At 38.6% G+C, this 19,176-nt stretch overlaps 1 protein-coding gene across 5 annotated transcripts in view; it reads right to left on the bottom strand.

Moving 5' to 3' along the window:
• Positions 1–19,176, bottom strand: part of LOC111870453 (Fanconi anemia group D2 protein) — a 96,774-nt gene that overhangs the window by 44,997 nt on the left and 32,601 nt on the right. For all 5 annotated transcript variants that reach the window (XM_023862760.2, XM_023862758.2, XM_023862759.2 and 2 more), the window contains exons 7-14: positions 18,491–18,805; positions 13,647–13,744; positions 12,392–12,551; positions 9,246–9,403; positions 7,463–7,611; positions 4,085–4,191; positions 3,776–3,852; positions 676–771 (exon numbers count right to left, since the gene is read on the bottom strand). In XM_023862760.2, the coding sequence (XP_023718528.1) occupies positions 676–771; positions 3,776–3,852; positions 4,085–4,191; positions 7,463–7,611; positions 9,246–9,403; positions 12,392–12,551; positions 13,647–13,744; positions 18,491–18,805 (1,160 nt within the window). The remainder of the gene's footprint in view (positions 1–675; positions 772–3,775; positions 3,853–4,084; positions 4,192–7,462; positions 7,612–9,245; positions 9,404–12,391; positions 12,552–13,646; positions 13,745–18,490; positions 18,806–19,176) is intronic.

The following is a 19,176-nucleotide window of genomic DNA, read 5'->3' as shown; positions in this document are numbered from 1 at the left end:
CTCATAACTACCTTCCTTATGCCACCCTCAACAATACCTGCTACAATGACACATGGGACCTTCTTTCACCCTAAATTTCTAAGAAATAAATATGAACCCCTTGCCATGCCTAAAACATAAAATGCAGTAACATTATTGTTCACTGCTATATTTTGCATACAATTTAATATATAAAAGACATTTAGATTAAACCGTCTGATAGCATCAGGACCCAGTGACTTCAAGTGGCATAACAAAGATCTAGCTATATAAAAGTGCACAGGAATCTTCTATCACAAACTAATAACTACAATAAATTCCAAACTTAGCAAGTAATAAAATGAATGAAAACACAAACTGTAAACAATACACGTGATTTGTTTTGCTCTTAATTTTCTAGAGTATATTCTCTTTGTTTCATCCTTCTCTGAAAAATCACCATTAAATAATCTCTACTCTTGTGAAGATTCTTTGGTCAAAGAAAGATAAAAGCAGAGCACAAAACTGCCATCTGTTAAAGACAAGATGAAATACTAACACAATATCAGTAGAAATTTAAAAAAATCCTCTAGATATGTTATAACTGTTTGGACAGACTTGGAGACTACATCTTCGAAACAATGTTAGTCAACAATGACCTAATAACATACATTAACTGTCATTCTCTGCAGATTTGTAGACTTACAATGAACTCACCCTTGTGATTTTTCATTCCTTAACACCCCTTCTATATTTACACAGATAGCATCTTCATAATCTTCTTCTGAAGCTTCCAAGGAAAACTGTGTATACCTGTTAAAATGAACACAACTTTCTCAAACATGACAGAAACTCCTGTAAAAGTAAAAGTAGAGGTATCCCTGTAGCAGGCCATGGAGGTTGTGAGATGTTGAGGTTCCCATTTTCTAGACAAGCGGCTCATAGATGGCGGCAAGGTTGTCAGCACTATGAGCCAGCCGCCCTTTACCCCCAAGAATATTCCTGGTACTCATTTCTGCTAGAGGCTGAGTCGACTCCAGGGCCATAGCGAGGCTGGAAGGATTAGGTCAATTGAAAAAAAATCCAATGACCTCATCAGGACTTGAACCCGTGACCTTCCTGCTTGTAGCACAGTGCCTCAACCAATTACAGTTTCTTGTATTCTTATGATTCAATGGACTCATTATCACATAAAAATATGACCATACACATCTATTACAATAAAAATGGCTTTTGCTGCCTTCAATGTGTCCTCACAGCAGAAAAACCCACTTTGGAAGTACTCTGATTATAACCCAGAGATTACTGATAAAGCAGAATACAACAGGGAACCTATTGCATCCTAAAATGCACAACATGGAGGAATAACACTTCCAAGGTCAAATGATATGAAAGACATTCTTTTGGCAGACAAAGGAAATTCCAATATAATCACGGCAACAATGTACTAGCACAAGATGGCCTCTCTCCTGCATTACACCATATACAGATGCCTGTCTGCTAACCCCACTGCCAAGAGAGAAATGAAGACTGCAATGCCTATATACATATATATATACAGTGGAACCTCGCTTAACGAGCATAATTCGTTCCAGAATCTTACTCGTAATGCGAAACAATTTTTCCATGCCGAAAAAATACTCAAAAAATTGTATGTATAACATTTATTCAAAGAAAATTATATATACATTGTTAAGGAGCGTGAATCATCTTCATCTTTTCTTCTATGTGGAATGAACCAACCTGGAATGCGAATTCGATTAGCAGAAAACAAAAAAATAATCGAAATAATTAGTTTATTATTTATGATACCTATCTAATTCTTTTTTACTAGAAAGCTGTCTAGAGACATTTGTTTTTGCTGATGCTTCAAAATTTGGTGAAAATGCAACACAGCATTATCATTAAATAAATTTGTAGCGTGCATAGCCACTGCCTTATTAGGGTGATGTTTCTCAATGTATGATGCAACAGTTTCCCATGCTTTCAGCATTTCTCCTATTGCGCCAGAAGATTGTTGCTTTGCTGTTACCTCCTCCTCCTCCTCTGACAAACTCTCCTCCACAACTTCTTGCTGTCAAACACAATGCAACTCCATACGCTCTTCGGTGGTCAGCTCTTGGCTGTGCTCTTCCACAATCTCATCAATATCATTGTTATCCACCTCCAGCCCAATGATCTTGGCCAAAGACACAATCTCGCTGACTACAGGCTCCAAAGGTACTACCTCAAACCCCTCAAAGTCACATTCAACAACGTTCTCCAGCCAAAGCTTCTTCCAAGCAGAAGTGAGGGTTCTCTTGGTAACCCCCTCCCATGCCTTTTCGATCATCTTGAGGCAGGCAACGATGTGGAAGTGATATTTCCAAAACTCTCTGAGTGAGACTGGTCCCTTCAGTCACCTCAAAACAACGCTCGAAGAGTGCTTTAGTGTACAGCTTCTTAAAGTTAGAAATTCAGTCATTCATCAGTAATCTGTCAAGACGACAGGTCCACAGTCTCTTCCAAAACAGTTCCTCCACTTAATGTGATCTTGAGCTTTCTCCTTCAAATGACAATATCCTCTTCTGTCCCCAAGGTCATCCAGCATCTTCTTACATCTTCTTCCTCGTCTTCTGGTCACTTCTATCTGCCCCTCTATCTTTCCTTCAATAACTTCTTTTAGAAGGCAGTTACTGAGTAAGATATAACCAATCCAATTAGCCTTCCATTTTCTTATTCATGTAGGATGTTCCTCTGCTCACAGACAATGTTAGAAATAAATACTGCTACTGCTCTCCGCATTCCAGCCATTCAACTGCTCTGAAGATGGAGGCGCTACGTTCCTCCGAAACGTCGGCCAACACGAAGAATACACGGTGCCTAAACCCAGAAGACGACTCTCTTCAAATACAACATTAAATTACAATAACCTACTGCTACATAAGATCCAAGCAAAAAAACCCAGCTTCTGGCCTGTGTTACCCCTTTACAACATGGCAATCATAAGTGTCTTTGCCTTTACTGAAAACTACCATAAGAAAAGCACTACTGACAGGCTCTTGTGAATACATAGTAATGAACCTCCAGGTTCCATAAAAAGTAGAGAATTTCTTGAGTAGGTGACTGACTTCTCATAAAGTGTTCCACTCACTCCACATCACCATTTCAGTTCTATACACACCCAACCACATTACATCAACAATAACATCCACCAAACAGTAAAGTTAATATAGATTTTAAATGGGTCATTCTTCATAAAGTTCTAATACCATTCAACATTTCAGAAATACTCCTTTAATAATGAATAATGCTGCTCTCAGCTTATGCATTTGCATGACTATCAAGTTAGTAACAGAATTAAAGGTACAAATATGGAGCAGCATCAGATGGAATATACATACCATTTTCATAATACTCAATCAAATGGTTCACGGGTGTCCCAAACAGACTTCATCCTGTACATGAAAGTCAGGTGACATACGTATACTTGAGAAGTTTGTAAGTACTTACAAAGGACATGGCTCCCACAGAATATGTCATTTTACACACAGGAATCCCTTGTTGAACACAGGTTTGGTTAACATAACATAAGATACTTTCACATCTTTTATAATTATGAAATACCTAGAACATTTCAAAGTATAGAAGTGGAAGCAAGGAAGGGTAAAGTAATGAAAACAGGACAGACAATAAAAGGGCTGGGAAAGGAGTGCTGGAGAAAAAAGTTAAAATCTTAGAATTTATCATTCATTATTAAAATTACCACAATGTTCAAAAGTGATTAAGTTTAACAAATTAAACCAAATATATCATATTTTGCCACACAGCAACATACCCCATTTTGGACACCTCCTTCAGTTCCTTGACAAAATAATCCTGAAACCTGTCTGCAATCTCTTCTGCAATCCATTTCTGCAAGGTGAAATAATCTCATCAATTTAACATAAATTACAGTGCATAACACTTGTGAGTAAGAACCCGCTGTAACTTTAGAAGTGAGGTTGCAAATAAAAAGGATTGCAAAGGGTCAAAGGAGTAGATCTGGTAAGAATCCTACAAACTGTAGCCAGATATCAGCAAAGAAATTGTAAGCAGTGACAGAATCTCAAATAATAACTAACAAACTACAAAATGTATGTCTTACCAAAAAGCTGATGTCAAGTGCATCGCACCTACAGACCATGGCAGCCAGCTGATCATAGAGAAGACCCACACAAGCAACACTACTCTTCACACTTTCCATAACAAGTTCTGAAATGTGTCAAATACAACAATGAATCAAAACATGAAAGGGTGGTCATTATCTTAAGAATTAAATTAATATACTTTTTTGACAGAATTTTAGATTCATGCAGATTAACAAGCCCTCAGATAACAGAACAAGAAAAAACAACACAAACACCAAATCCCAATGACTCAATCCTGTAACACTTCAGTTCACATCAGAAACAAACAACCGACCTATTTCTGTATGATCCATTTCAAATTATCCTTTCTTCACCTTCTTGGTCTTTTTTTTTTATTGTTACTGGGGTGGGACTAATTCCCTTGTACTGTGGCCACTTCTGGCTTATTGTACCAGCCCCAGATGATAGGTGAGGGTGACTGTGGAGCAACTGGTGGAAGATTGGCAGGGGAAACCGAAGTACTCGGAGAAAACCTGCCCAAGCGCCACTTTGTCCACCACAAATCCCACTTGACCGGAACCAGAATCGAAGCCAGGCCGCCACGGTGGGAAGCCAGCGACTAACCGCTTGAGCTTGGTGCGACCCTTCTTGATCTTAATGATGACCACAAAGAGTACAGTCTTCTGGATTATGGGTTATAACACTGCAGTTTGGAAAAAGCCTATGTTTCAAAGAAATATATCACCTCCATCACATAGTCAAAGACTATGCCATGGAGGACTCTGATTGCTGCCTGCTTCTTGCTTGGTTTATTCTTTGATTGTGAAGGTTGTGGCTGAGATTTGGTCTGGCAACAGTCCAGGTTGGACTTAAATGTCTGCAGAGGCTGGCAAGTGTCTCACTGAGTATCACCCAGTAATAAAGAAAGCTGCAGAACTATAACAGTCTCGACATACATAGAATCCAAATTTTCAGTGTGCTATTATATCAATTATGAAGCTAGGACCCACAACAATCCCCCCCCTGCCCCACAAGCTTTAGGGGGATCAACTCAATCTTCCGTCTCAACTAAATTAGAGACAACAGGTGGTTACATAACAACTCTATGACTGTACATCTGCCCCCCCCCCTCTCTTCTGTGACCTTCCTCTTAGGATGCAGTCCTGCTGCCTTCAGGAATGGTTCCATTGGCCTTCATACATTTTATAACAACCTGTTAACAGTAATTCTGTCTTTAGCAGCTGCATGTGCCCTGGATTCCTCAGTTTACTCCAACTCAACCTGGTGCGGCACTAAATCCCTCAAGCTAGACAAGGTGTAACTAACAGTCTTCTGAACTCTTCTTGTGTTACGAAAGTCTCCTAATGACATGTACTGCAGAACCCTTTATCATCTCCTAGACCTGGTCAATTGACCTTCTGTCCAGAATCTCATTCTGCTCCCATGTGACAGGCACTAGACCCATCCTCAATCAGCTGAGTCCTAATTTAAACCTTATATATGGAGATAATACAGGCATCTGAGGATGTGCAATGTAACATCACACTAATTTAACCAACAAAGAACTGTCTATTATTATTCAAGTGCCTACACATTCTGGGACACACTGGTCACATCACTTAAAATAAGAGTATGTGTATACTAGATAATGGAGAAAACAAGTTAGGAAATGTACAAACAGCATAACAATGTTGGCATATTAGATACTGAATAAGCAGTCGTTGACAGCTAACGAGGTCCCAACCTCCAGCTTGGGGGTTGGATGTGGAGATAACTCCTCACCATAAAAAATAAGCTTGTTACGTATGACAAAAAGGGCCTCAGACTTGGATGGATTCTTTGGATAAATGACTTAAGCTAAGGAAAATGGACATGAGATCTGACACATGGAATGTAAGAAGTGTGTAGAGGGCAAGTTACCTTATGACAGCTGCAAAAGAAATACCAAAATATAAGCTATATTTAGTGGGAGTACAGGAGATCAGATGAAACAGAGGTGGGACCAAACCAACAGGTGGATATATATTTTTCTATGTAAAGTGGAGTGAGAATCGTGAATTAGGTACATTTTTTTTTTTTGTACACAAGACAATCAAATCAGCAGTTAAGAGGAGAGAGTCTGTTAGTTATAGGTAATGTACCAATTTACATGAATGGTGATAAAGCTGACTGTAGTAATTACTGTTGAGATATCAGGTTAATCAACTTCATACAAAATTTTATTCAATATCCTTCTCTCAAACTTTGAAAATGTGACACAGTTCAAATATTTGGAAAGGACAATAACAAACCAAAATTTGATTCAAGAGGAAATTAAAAGAGGAGATTGAACTCAGGTAATGCTTGCTACTATTCAGCCCAGAAACTTTCGTCTCCTCATCTGTGGTCTAAAAACATAAAAATTATAATATACAAAACCACATTCCTGCCTGTGCTTCTGTATGGGTGTGATACTTGGTCTCTGACATTAAAGCCAGAGCATAGATTGAGAGGTGTTTGAGAACAGGGTACTAAGGAGAATATTTGGACTGAAGAGAGATGACATGATAGGAGGTTGGTGAAAACAGCATAATGAGGAGCTTCGTAACTTGTACTCTTTGCCAAGTATAATTAAAATGACCAAGTCAAGGGGCAGGGCATGTAGCATAAGTGGGGGAGAAGCGAAATGTATACAGGATTTTGGTGGGAAAGCCAAAAGGAAGGAGACCACTAGGAAGACCAAAATGTAGGAGTGTGGATAATATTGAAATGGATCTTAGAGATACAGGATGGTATGATATGGACTGGATTTATCTGACTCAGGATAGGGACCAGTGAAGGACTTTTGTGAATACAGTAATGAAGCTTCAGGTTCCAAAAAAATTTGGAAGATCTTGAGCAGCTGCACAACTGGCGACTTCTCAAGAAGAGCTCAGCTCCATGAAGTTAGTTACTTAATTTATCTGATAAGCCATAAGACACATGGAAAAATACAATGGTCACAGAACATCTTCCATGTTTCTCTGCAACCATGACTGAATATTTTTTGCTCCAATAAACATCTGGTTACACCTAAGAAGTATGCAGAATTGCATGTAGGTCCTCATGTAAAATGTCAGTTACAAATAGCAGTTTTAAACAAAACCGAACCACACTGCTAAATTTTAGTAATACTCCCCAATATCCCCAATGTCAAGAAATCCTTTCAGGAGTTCTCAAGTTGTTGTTACATGCTGACACACCTGGTGAAGATAACAAGTGCAGTCTTACAACTTTCATTGTTGACATACCAAAAAGACAAAGAACAATTTGTGTCTGGGCTCTTATTCCGTTAACTTCTTCTTTTCTCTATATCCCGTTAGCATATTGTAACTATCAGGTTCTATGATGTATAATTAAAAAAAAGATCAATTTACCAAGAAGCCCCTTAGCACGGCTGGCTCGCTCAGACAAATGGCTGTCATCAGTACTTGAAGAAGACTGAATATTTTCCTGAGAATCTATCTCTGAAGTGGCCATGTGTTTTAGTGCCATTACTGCTCCCACAACACCCTTCTGCTTTAACCTAATTTAATGTGAAGAAAAAAAAACACTTTACAATAAAATAACAATACTTTACAATGAGGCACCAGAGTTCTATACTGAGGCAGCAAATTTTATGTAACTTTTCAAAAATTTTTTTTTTTGCTTAAAAATGAAGGTATACATTGTACTTTCAGAGTTATCCTCCCTAACATGTTAAATTATAGATGAACTTAATATACTGGTTGTCAGAATTTTATCTAACAATTGCAAACTGTAGTGTAAACCAAGTCAGGCAATCTAAGCCCTGCAAAATTCTCAAGTTCAATTTTAGGTATGTTTTAAGACAGTGTGAGAAATACTTATAGCATTCAGAACACATATTTACACAAAATTACAGAGATGATTACAACTGACCTTTTAACCATTTACAGTCAAGTATTCATGCCAGTTATAGATTAGTGAGCTAACTGCTATCTGACAATACATGCCCTGATCAACACACTTACAAACTACAGATTGGGTTTATACATAGGCAAAAGCCATTCCCACAGAGGGTCATTAGACAAGGATTTCACTATTTCTGACTTGGCAGCTGAAAGCTACAAAACAGAACATTTATTACAGAATGCAGCAATATATGGTGATACTTACCTAAAGACCAGATGTACAAGTTGGTGCAGAATTTTAAAGATGGTGCATAGGATATGGATGAAGCTACATGACCAGACCAAGCAACCATGTCTTCAGTTGTAAAGATACTGCTGAAGTAGAGAGACTAACTGAAGAAAATTGCTGGAAATTTTTATACCTCACTGTGGCATTGCGGAGTAATGTCGGTTGAATCCATAATGAGATAGGTAAAGAAAGGTGTAAGTGCACCTTGTCTGATGATAACTGATATTTGAAATTAAGCAGATGTGCCTTAAACAGGCCTTGCTTGTCAACTGCAAAGCAGAGACTGATGACTTTCAAATACAATGTCTGATTATGCGTCATAGGTGCACCATTTCCAGCCTGAAACAAAACAAGCTAGCAAAGACTGAGTCAATTTCCTCAAAAATAAGAAGAAGAAGAAAATCCATCAGCTGGAAAGGTTACATCAACCATTATCTGGAACATAAGTTTTACCATACTGACAGACTTCCAGCAGAAAGATCCACTTGAATAAGAGAACAAAGTTTCTGAAGGACAGCCTGATGCCAGTCATTAGCCACAAACAACACCAACTGCTGTGTAACGGAGGCAGCTGGAAAAAAGACATGTCTACATATCTCTCAGATCATGACTGCAGCAACCAAAGGACTGTCAGTAGCAGTCCTTCCTTCATCTTACTACGGCCCCCCCACGCACACGCAGACGCGCACACACACACACACACACACACACACACAGAGTGACCATCCTCTCTTAATACACTTAAAAATAGCATCCAATAAAATTCACTTTCGCAATGACAATGAGGTGCAATGCGCAGTGCCGAAATGGTTGCTTAAGCAACAAAAGAAACAATTTCCATGATTGTCCTACGGAATCTGTGAAATGCTGGACAATGTGTCTTGAAAAAGATTGGGACTATGTTCAGAAATAATGCAGGTTACTTGCACTCTAAAGTAATACACGCATATTATAGCCATTTTCATTTATATAAACAGCAAAAAGTGGAAGAACACATACATGTCACTGGAGCTAGAAAGATATTTGCGTATCATCATGTGGATTTCATCTTCATGCAGAGAATCTACACCACCACCACCATATACAAGATTGCAGAGAAGATCCATCACATGTTCCACCTGAATCAGATCCATGTCCTGTAGGTTGTCCAACAAGCCCTGTAACATTATTTTAACATGTCCACTACTCCACTGTGTTAACCCATCCACTGTGCATATCTGCAAGTAGTCCATTTCTTCAGTCAAAGACCATGTACATAGGTCAGATAAAAAGTAGTGGCAACACCTCTACAGTTCTGAAATTACTTTATTACCTGAGGTAAACACACTTACATTCCTTCAATATAATCGACCCCCATGTGTGCCATCTTCTGCCAAATTTGTGGTAAGCACTGTACACCGTCAGCATGTCCACTTCTGTTGACGTCCAGCAGCACGAATAATCTCCTCTCTTGTGTTGTAATGTGCCTCTCACAGTGGTTCTTTCATTTTCGCAAAGAGATCATAATCACATGGACTCATATTGGGTGAGTATGGCGATGTTACAGTATCTCCCACCGCCAGCAGCGAAGGAGATCCTTGACAGCATCAGCGGTATGAGCCCTTGCATTGTCATGAAGGATGATGGGGGTTCACTGCCAACAGGTGTCATCGCTTTCTCCTGTATGCAGGAAATTGCAGTAGTAGGCAGCATTTACTGTCTGTTGTTGAGGTAAAGTGTGGTGCAGTATCACTCCATCAATGTCATATGCCACAATGATCATCGCCTTCACATTACTCTGTGTACGGCGCACTTTCCTTTGACAAGGAGAACCAGGATGCTTCCATTCATCTGATTGTCCCTTCAAGTGCGGTTCATATGAGCAAGCCCAAGTTTCGTCCAGAGTGACAATCCTTCCAAGGAAGTCGTCACCTTCCCTCTGGTACCAGTCCAACAAGTCCTGTGCAATTGCGTAACATTGCCACTGTTGCACCTCAGACATTGTATGGGGTAACCAACGCGCTGCAATTTTGCGGTATCCAAGAATATCTTGCAGAATGTGGAGCACGGTTTTGTGACATACGCCCACCTCAGCAGCTAACTCTTACGCAGCCCATCCACGATCGACATCCAGTAAAGAAGCAAGAAGCTGAATTGTGTGGCTGTCAACACGGGGTCGTCCTGAATGATGGCTGCCCTGAATGGCATCCCTCTCTTCACGGAACAATTTCACCCATTTTGCCACTGTGCGATATGGCAAAGCAGCATTACCACATGCTTCTAGTAGTCCCTGATAACAGTTTTGTGCACTATGACCTTGTGCAACTTCAATTTTTATCCAGGAGGGTTGTTCTTGTTTTGTAAACATGTTGTTAGGGTGCTTGAACTGGGCTCCTACATTTCAAGACGATGCACAATGCAACTCAATGAAACGCAGCAGAGCCACTCACTGCACCACGTCAACTGAACTTCTGCTATCAGCTACAGATGGTGCTAGAGCCACCTGACACACACCTTTCATGTTACAGCAGTGCTGCCACTACTTTTAATCCAACCCTTGTATATATCAATAATTGAAAAGTGTACACAACTGACATACATAATATTTTTATGAATATATTGTGTTCCAGTTTTTTGTTTATCCATCACAACACAACATCTCTCATAATCTCATTCACATTAACTTTGTATAAAGAGCTTACTGATTTCAATGGTATCTTACTCCGTGTCTCGTCTTACAAAAAGCAATCATCAGGCAGATATATACTAATAACTTATTCTTAAACTACTGCATTGCATTTTGTATGGATATTTATGTCACAGTATTACAATTATTACCAATGCATCAGATTTTTCAGAATTTTCTCAAAATTAAAGCCACTACGACTCCTATATATCCAATCAACCAGAATAGAAAATTTATGTTAACTGATGTTCCTACAGAAGTATAAAATAATTTTCTTTTTTGTTGTGTTATGCATAGTTCAGTATAATTTGCTTGCAGACTAAAACCATGGAGTTTGTTTTGTTTTGTTTGTATGCACAGTTCTGATGTTAGCAGCACTATAAGCCTGCTCATCCTGCTGGAGGTGTTTTGCATATAGGTAAAGTGGCCACTCCAGTCAGCTTCTCTTGTTGTGAAAGTGACTTCACTCTAGAATTTGGGGATTGGTATAATATCCATTGTATTGCAGCCATTCTGCTTGAAAGTCCTCTTCAGATACAGATTTCTTCATATGGATTTTCTGAGTCACATACAGTCTTCACCTGCTAGACGAGTACTGAGAGGACACATGCTTTTGCAGTGGGTAACGAAGAGAAATGGCATGTAGGTAGAGATCAGTGTGTGTGTGTGTGTGTGTGTGTGTGTGTGTGAGTGAGTTTCCTGTAGACTGTGTTCCCCAACAAGCTTCTGGGCTTCCTTCTGACCAGGACATTGGGAAATGGCTGTGAGATATCCTCTTCTGTTTCTGTCAGGAATCTGATGTTTGAATGGATACTGTTGGGATGTCTCTAGAACCTCTTTTAATTTCTCCTTGCCATGTGCCCAAATAAGTCAGTAGTGCCATTAGTTAGCACTGAGGCAATGCAGTCAACAAACTTCAAGGGCACTATGGTACTGTCAAGAATGACAGACTACATGGACCACTTAGTTATGGAGGCCACTAAGATTCACCTGCACCCAAACAACTTTCACACAGATAATGGATTTTATCCAAGATGTTCATGGTACCTGGCCACAAACAAAATAAGATATCAGACTGATTCTGCCACCCATTTCCATGCAGTCCAGGTTCAGAAGGAGACAGATTCATATATAAACACAGCATGTGACACAACATATTACATGAATCCCTGATGATGGAGACAGTTGTTTTTGAAATGCCAGATACCAATTCCACACTGCCATGACAATCCCATGTAAAGACTTCATTGTACATTGCTGCCATAAAAGCTTCAAATTCTATATAGAATCAGTCCAGTTATGTAACTGTCACCTTTCAAATATGTTACTTTATGTTCTACAATGAATCACATATCTCACTTGCCCAAATGCTTGAACAGAATAATATTCAAATTTATACAGTGAACTCACATGAACATACATACATTAAAGTTAAGATAACATGATGACATGATAACAATGATGAATGTGTACAGCTCACCATGAGCAGGAGAGTATGTTGTAGAAGGTGACGGGAATCAACACCAGCTAATACTTCAAGTGCTGATCTTGCAATATTTACATTACAAGTTCCTATGAGCAGGAGTAGTTCCAGAATTATAGACTGACTCTGATAATGTTCCAAATGTACAAGCATCAACCTATAAGAAAAGGTTTTCCATTACACACAGCAACAAGATTAGAAAGCTGTTATTCCTACTGGACTACACAGTTTCCACAAGCATTCTTTTTAACTTCATGCATAGATATACTTCAAAGTTGTACTGAAATAAAGCACTTAATTAAGTGAACAAAAATCTAATTTCAATGCCTGTAAAAGCAGTAGAGTTTGTTTCATTTTCCTCTTAACTCTCATTTTGTTCTACAGATCATGGTTGACTACTATGTACAAAGTTTGAAAATGTTCTCATAACATCCTTTTGTTCAATTATCTTGAAAATTGAAACATTTGCAGCAAAACTGTATTACACAAAAAATGTGTTTTGTTTCTCTCTGCATTGTTTCTTCGAAACATTTCTCTCTCCAATAAACATTTAGCAAGATATGTGCGCAAACAGATGTAGGTATTCATGTAAAATCATTAAATACATCTGACTTAAGTGAATACTGACATGATTTTACAATGTTCTGTAAAATGCTACAATAGTGAATTTCATAAAAATCTACCTTTAGGTTCTTGAGTTAAAATGTGGACAGACAGACATGACCAGCCCTGAGTTTCATTCACTTGAGCTTCAGTGACTGGTCATCTTGAGTTTTTTCCTTTGCAAATGTAATTAGTTTAATGAGACAGTCTATACCACTTGTAAATTGACATATTCAGGCATCTTCCATTCACAGTCCACACAAATCAACCAGGCATATTGCCTGAGAATTAAACATGTCACACACAACAGTGCACAAAATTCTATAGAAATGTTTAAAATTTAAGTTATAGGTACCAAATGTTGCAATACATAATTGCCCAAGACCAAGAAGTTTGCTAAATATTTTGCTGTGACTTTATTCCCAAGACCAAAGATAACATATAGCCAAAATTGTCTTGCATGACAAGGCCACACTCCATTTATCAGATAATGTTAAGTGATATTAACCTGAGAATCTGTGGGAGCAACAATCCTCATGAAGTGAACAACTCTTATATGGTGTTATTTTTATTATTGGTAAATTTTAATTGAAATATTACACAGTTTTAAAAATAACGTAATAATAGAAGTGAAAGCAATTTTTCTTACTTGAACCATACACTTCCTAGGTATGACACAGGTGGATCAGGTGATTTAAAAAGAGTTGTTGCAATTTCTAGCGCAGACTTCAAGTACTCCTTCATTGCCTGTAACAATGAAATATACATTATAATGGAGACAAAATGATAATTTCCATTCTATTACAACAAAACCCTGACTACATAAATTAAGACCAAATACAAGTCAAGGGTAAAATTCAGGGCAAGGTAAAGGCTTGTATTAAGCATACAGTATACTAATTTGTGCACAACTTTGAAAGTTCCAACAGAATTCCTTTCACTACAGTTTCATAAACCAATAACATGTCTTTCCTCCGATATGATGCAGTCAACATACTATTATCTGCATTACATTCAAAAGATGTCTAAACAATACTGCTTAATCTGTATTAAAGGCCTTTTTGAACACATAATGTATAATTTTCTTCATTATGCGCTTATCTTGCATTTAGAAAAGATTACTAAGTCTTCATCAGCTTCCACTACCCATACTAAAATAAATTTTTTCATTATATAAGGTGATATACAGGATATATATACACTGCAGTTATAAGACCCATAGTTACATATACTGCCACTGTATGGTGGACCAAAGTTAAATTCAAAACAAGCCAGGCAGAACTTAGCAAACTGCAAAGGATGGCCTGCTTGGGAATTACAGGAGCACTGAGAACAGCTCCAACAGCTGTAATTGAAGTTCTCCTCAGACTTCTTCCAGTACACCTGCAGGTTGAAGCAAAGGCCAAGGCAGGAAATTATAGGCTACATTGCAATGATCAATGGAAACCCAAATCTGAAGGTTCAGGACATGCATAAATGATTCAGGACATAAACAAAAAAGCATCCTACAGATTGGGTCTCATAAAATGATACCAAGACATATTTATGATAAACCCTTCATGATCAGATTCCCTGATAGAAATGAATAGAAAGAGGGGGGTTCACCCAACAAAAAGGGGGGACCAATCTCATACAGAGAAGGCTCCAAGACAAATAAAGGCACTGGAGCTGGGATGTATTGTCATGGTACAAGGCAGAAACTCAGTTTCAGCCTTGGGCAGTATACAACAATATTCCAGGTAGAGTTGTGTGCCATTAAGGTATGTGCAGTTGAGAATCTAGATAGGAACTATAAGAATAGAAACATTTACATTCTATCAAACAGACAAGCTGCAATACCGGAACACCTCAAAACTGGTCTGGGTCTGCCATCAATCCCTCATATAACTGGCAAAACATAACAAAGTTCAACTGATATGGGTGCCAGGTCATGAAGTTATTGCTGGTAATGAAACAGCAGATCAGTTGGCAAGAATGGGATGTAAACATCCATTCACAGGACCCAAACCAGCTTGTGGCATCTCAACTGGAGTTGCCAAGAAAGGGGTTAGGAACTGGACAAACAGAAATTACAAAAAACATCGTGAATCCTTAACTGGACTCAGAGAGGAAAAGAGACTTATACAGGGGCCTCTGCCAAGAGAACATAGGATCTGTTTAAATTAAACAGAGGCCAATTAGTATGGGTGGTAGGACTATTTACAGGACCCTGTCACCTAAAAGGACACCTTCTCAAACTGGGATTGACAGATGACCCCACTTGAGAAAGGTGCCTAGAAGAATATGAATCAGCCACACATATCTTATGTGATTGTGAGGCCATGGCTTATTTAAGATTTCGTCACATGGGATAGTTCTCTACGGAACCAAGTGACTACTATGACGCCCCCATAAATAAAGTTCTACATTTCATTCAAAGTGTAGGATTAATGAAGGGTTAATCAAAAGAAGCACAATAGATCATGGAAGGTCAGAGCGCAAGTGCCAGATTATTATGGCCCACTCCTCATACATTCATTCATTACAGGCCTGCCTTAGTTAGCTTTCCAATGTGGTGGCCTGTGTTCAATCTCAGGTCAGGTCATGTGGGATCTGATGTGAATAAAGCAGCATGGGGGGGGGGGCATACTTTCTCCAAGTACTTCTGTTTCCCTTGTCAATTCTCACTTGAGCAACTGCTCCAAATTCACTAATCATCATCAATGCCAAATAGTCCCAATATTGACAGCATCATTAAATAACAAACTTAAAAAATAACATTATATTTAAGCATCCTGTTACACTCACACAATATATATGAGACAAACTCCATCTTAAGTGCAACAATTTAATTGTAGTTCTTTCTTCTTCCCTTCCTCCACACTACATGTTTCNGAGTTTGTCTCATATATATTAAAAAATAATAATTATATATTATTACATATTCCTTTTTCAGATTCAACTGTAAACTGTAACTGACTGGTTACAGGCTCAAATTATGGATTCTCCCTAATTCGTCCTGTTGGTAAAGGTTCTGGCATGCTGCCACTTCCCGACTGTTGTGCATGTATTCACTGCTGCAGAAACATGTGTTAATAAGCCACTTTTGTAACAGTGGATGTCTCTGGGACACTTCCATGTTTTGTGAGTCCACACTTTTGGTGTAATGTCATAGTATTTAAGTTACAGTCATTCTGTTTCTTAGGCCATGAAAGTAATGCAGTTAATAAGAAATACAACAACAAAAATTAAAGTTTTTTAACAATAAACTGTTGAAGTTTCTGACTTCAAATAGAAAAAAAAAACATTTAACCCCTGATAAATCTAGAAAAGGCACAAGATGCAAAGTAATAATGACAGCTACAAAACAGAATTCTAAGATAGGATCCATATCTCAGATATGATGGTTGAAAGATACCCTCAGATGCATGCAGCTATCTTCAAAATACTGTGACATGATGACTTAAACAAAGTATACTGCTAGGTAATGGTAAACTAAGAATGCTTCTGCGGCAATGGATACACACTCAAAAATATAAGAGATTGCTGTGAACAATGTTTTCCAAACAGTTTGTGCCAAGTTTAGACAACAAGAGACTAGGAGTGAAATCATTGCAAGTGGGAGCCAAGATAGCCAGTAAGAGCCAGCAGTAGTAGCTGAGGACCAGCTGTGAGATGGTAGAGCTGGGAATGACGTGAGCATGGAACAGAAGACAGTGCTGGGAGACACTACCAAGAAATGACTAGTAAAGACATAGCAGACTGGGAAGAATTAGTGTCTGCAGCAGTGATTAGTTAAGTGTGTAGACTGATGATAGTTACAATTACTTGTAGTTGCAGAATATAAATGTGCAATAAATCCAAATGTCATTCCAAACCCTGCGTCTAGTCACTAACACATGACAATACTGCTCCTCAGAGGCTACATACTTCTGCTAGCATTCGCATAATGTTCAAATACTTCTGAAGCAATTAATAAAATGTGATCTTCAAAGGCACCTCAGATTCCGTTACATCTTACAAGTGACTGCCCATCAGACAGATGGCCTCCACCTACAGGAGATAAAAAGCAGTCAGAGAGATCAATTCCTAAAGCATAATACCTCATCACTCTAAACTTTCTCTTTCAAGAATGTCTGCCAGAACTTCGTGGTTACAGGCAATCGTGGTGGTTATCCACATAATGGGTTGTCATCCAGTTTAATGACTGACCAGGAAACACCAGGTTCTGTCACTTTTCAAAGAACATTTGAACTGTAATCTGCTGTGCTGATAACCTCATAATGAGCCATGAAACCTTCAATGCACTCTGCTCTCGTCTGGAACCTATCACACTCACTCATCTAATGGAAAATAATTTCACTACATGAATGTGGAAAGCATGCATGCTGTATGTCTCAATATGTATAAATATGCTCCATACACCTGTCACAATGTTGATACACTCACATCTGTCCTAAATTTTCAGAAAGCTACCATGCATGCTACAAGGTGGAAGGTCATGGGTTCAAATCCCAATGAGGTCAATAGATTTTTCAATTGACCTAATCCTCCCAGCTGCACTATGGTTCTGAGGTCAACTCAACCTCTAAGAGAAATGAGTACCAGGAATCTTCCTGGGAGCAAAGGGTGGCCGATGCATAAGGCTGACAACCCCACCACCATTTGTGAGCTGATTGTCTAGAAAATGTGGAAGCCTTGACATCTCACAACCTTATGGGCCTCCATGACCTGTTACTGGGATAGCTTTAGCTTTTACCTTATCATGTATCCAGAGTTTATACACTTGGACGAAAAATTAATAAATATATTGTGACATGACCCCTGGTAGGTGAGTCTGTGCTGAAGCTACATAACATGGACTAACAGGACCAGTTAATTAACTGTGATTCAGCAGTCACAGCATATGGTTGGCCATGAGCACAGAAAAAGAGGGATTGCCACTGCCAAGCAACAACTGGTAAAGAGAGAACAAACTGAGAAGACACAGTGTGTGCTACAGGAATCTGTAGAGTGTGTAGTTTAGTGAGAGTGTTGTAGTTATTTAAGATTTCAAGTCATAAGCATTCAACAAATTCAATAATCAATCCAAACCCATGTCTGCTCATTAATACGTGACAATAAATAATGAATATTGGTGTTACAACATAACTTCTAAAAACCAGCAACAACACTGCCACCACATGTGAAGTCAGAGGTGACAACCAAAAAATAACAACATGCATGGCATTGGTTGAGACCTGGCAAGTGGAAACTGAGCATCAATCAATACAATCTGTGAAATAACACTGTCCCTTATGTCCAGTTTAACCACTGATACCAAATATTAGGACTGACTCACTGTCACCAAGAAAGATTCAACTAACCTATGTATCAGACTTACCGGCTTGTTGAAATAAGCAGTCTTAGCCACACGTAATTTTAGTGTGGCTGCCAGAATATGTGGCTTACCATTCAAAGGATCACACATGACACTGATACATTACTATTCCTAATAAAAATATAGATACATACGGCAAGATATATGGTGAAAGTCTTCTCTATGAGTGCTTCAGTAACAACACCACCTTTGATGTGACTGCGCAAAATATTCTGAACTTGCTTTTTGAGGCCTGGAATAAACGAGTGGAGAAGCAGCAATACAACTATATCCAGTGGGTAAAGTTCTGATGGACTATGTGCACCTGATACAGCTTTCAGCCAGATGTCAGCCAGTCTTTGGGAACTCAGTGCTCTGGAGTGTAAAGCTGATAATGTGAGCACTTGGATGTTTCCATCTAAGCCATCCGCTAGATTTAGGTCCAGTTTTTTACGCAGGCCTGACACCACCTTCCAAGGAAAGTAAGGCCAACAATAGATAATAATTACATTTTTTTTTTTTCAGAATTCAAGAGAAGTGAAGTATAAAGTTTGTTCAAAAAGTTACCAAAATTCATCAATAACAATGTAATTTCAAGATTTACAGCTTAGTTACATTAATCCACTTCAAGATAATTTATGTGAGCACCTTTCCACTCTTAAAAGCACGTTCAAATGATGTTTGTTGAATCACAATCAATTCATCTGTTGCACTCACTATGATATCCTCTACAATTCTAAATCTCCTTTCTTTTAGGGTCATTTATATTTTAGGATACATATAAAAATACATAGGGGATAGGTCAGGTAAACAGAGAGGTTGTGGAAGGCCAGGAATGGAG

Source organism: Cryptotermes secundus, unplaced genomic scaffold, assembly GCF_002891405.2.
Source record: "Cryptotermes secundus unplaced genomic scaffold, Csec_1.0 scaffold1924, whole genome shotgun sequence".
Taxonomy (NCBI): Eukaryota; Metazoa; Arthropoda; class Insecta; order Blattodea; family Kalotermitidae; genus Cryptotermes; species Cryptotermes secundus.
The sequence above is the reverse complement of the archived record's forward strand: the minus strand, read 5'-3'. Positions and strand labels throughout refer to the sequence as shown.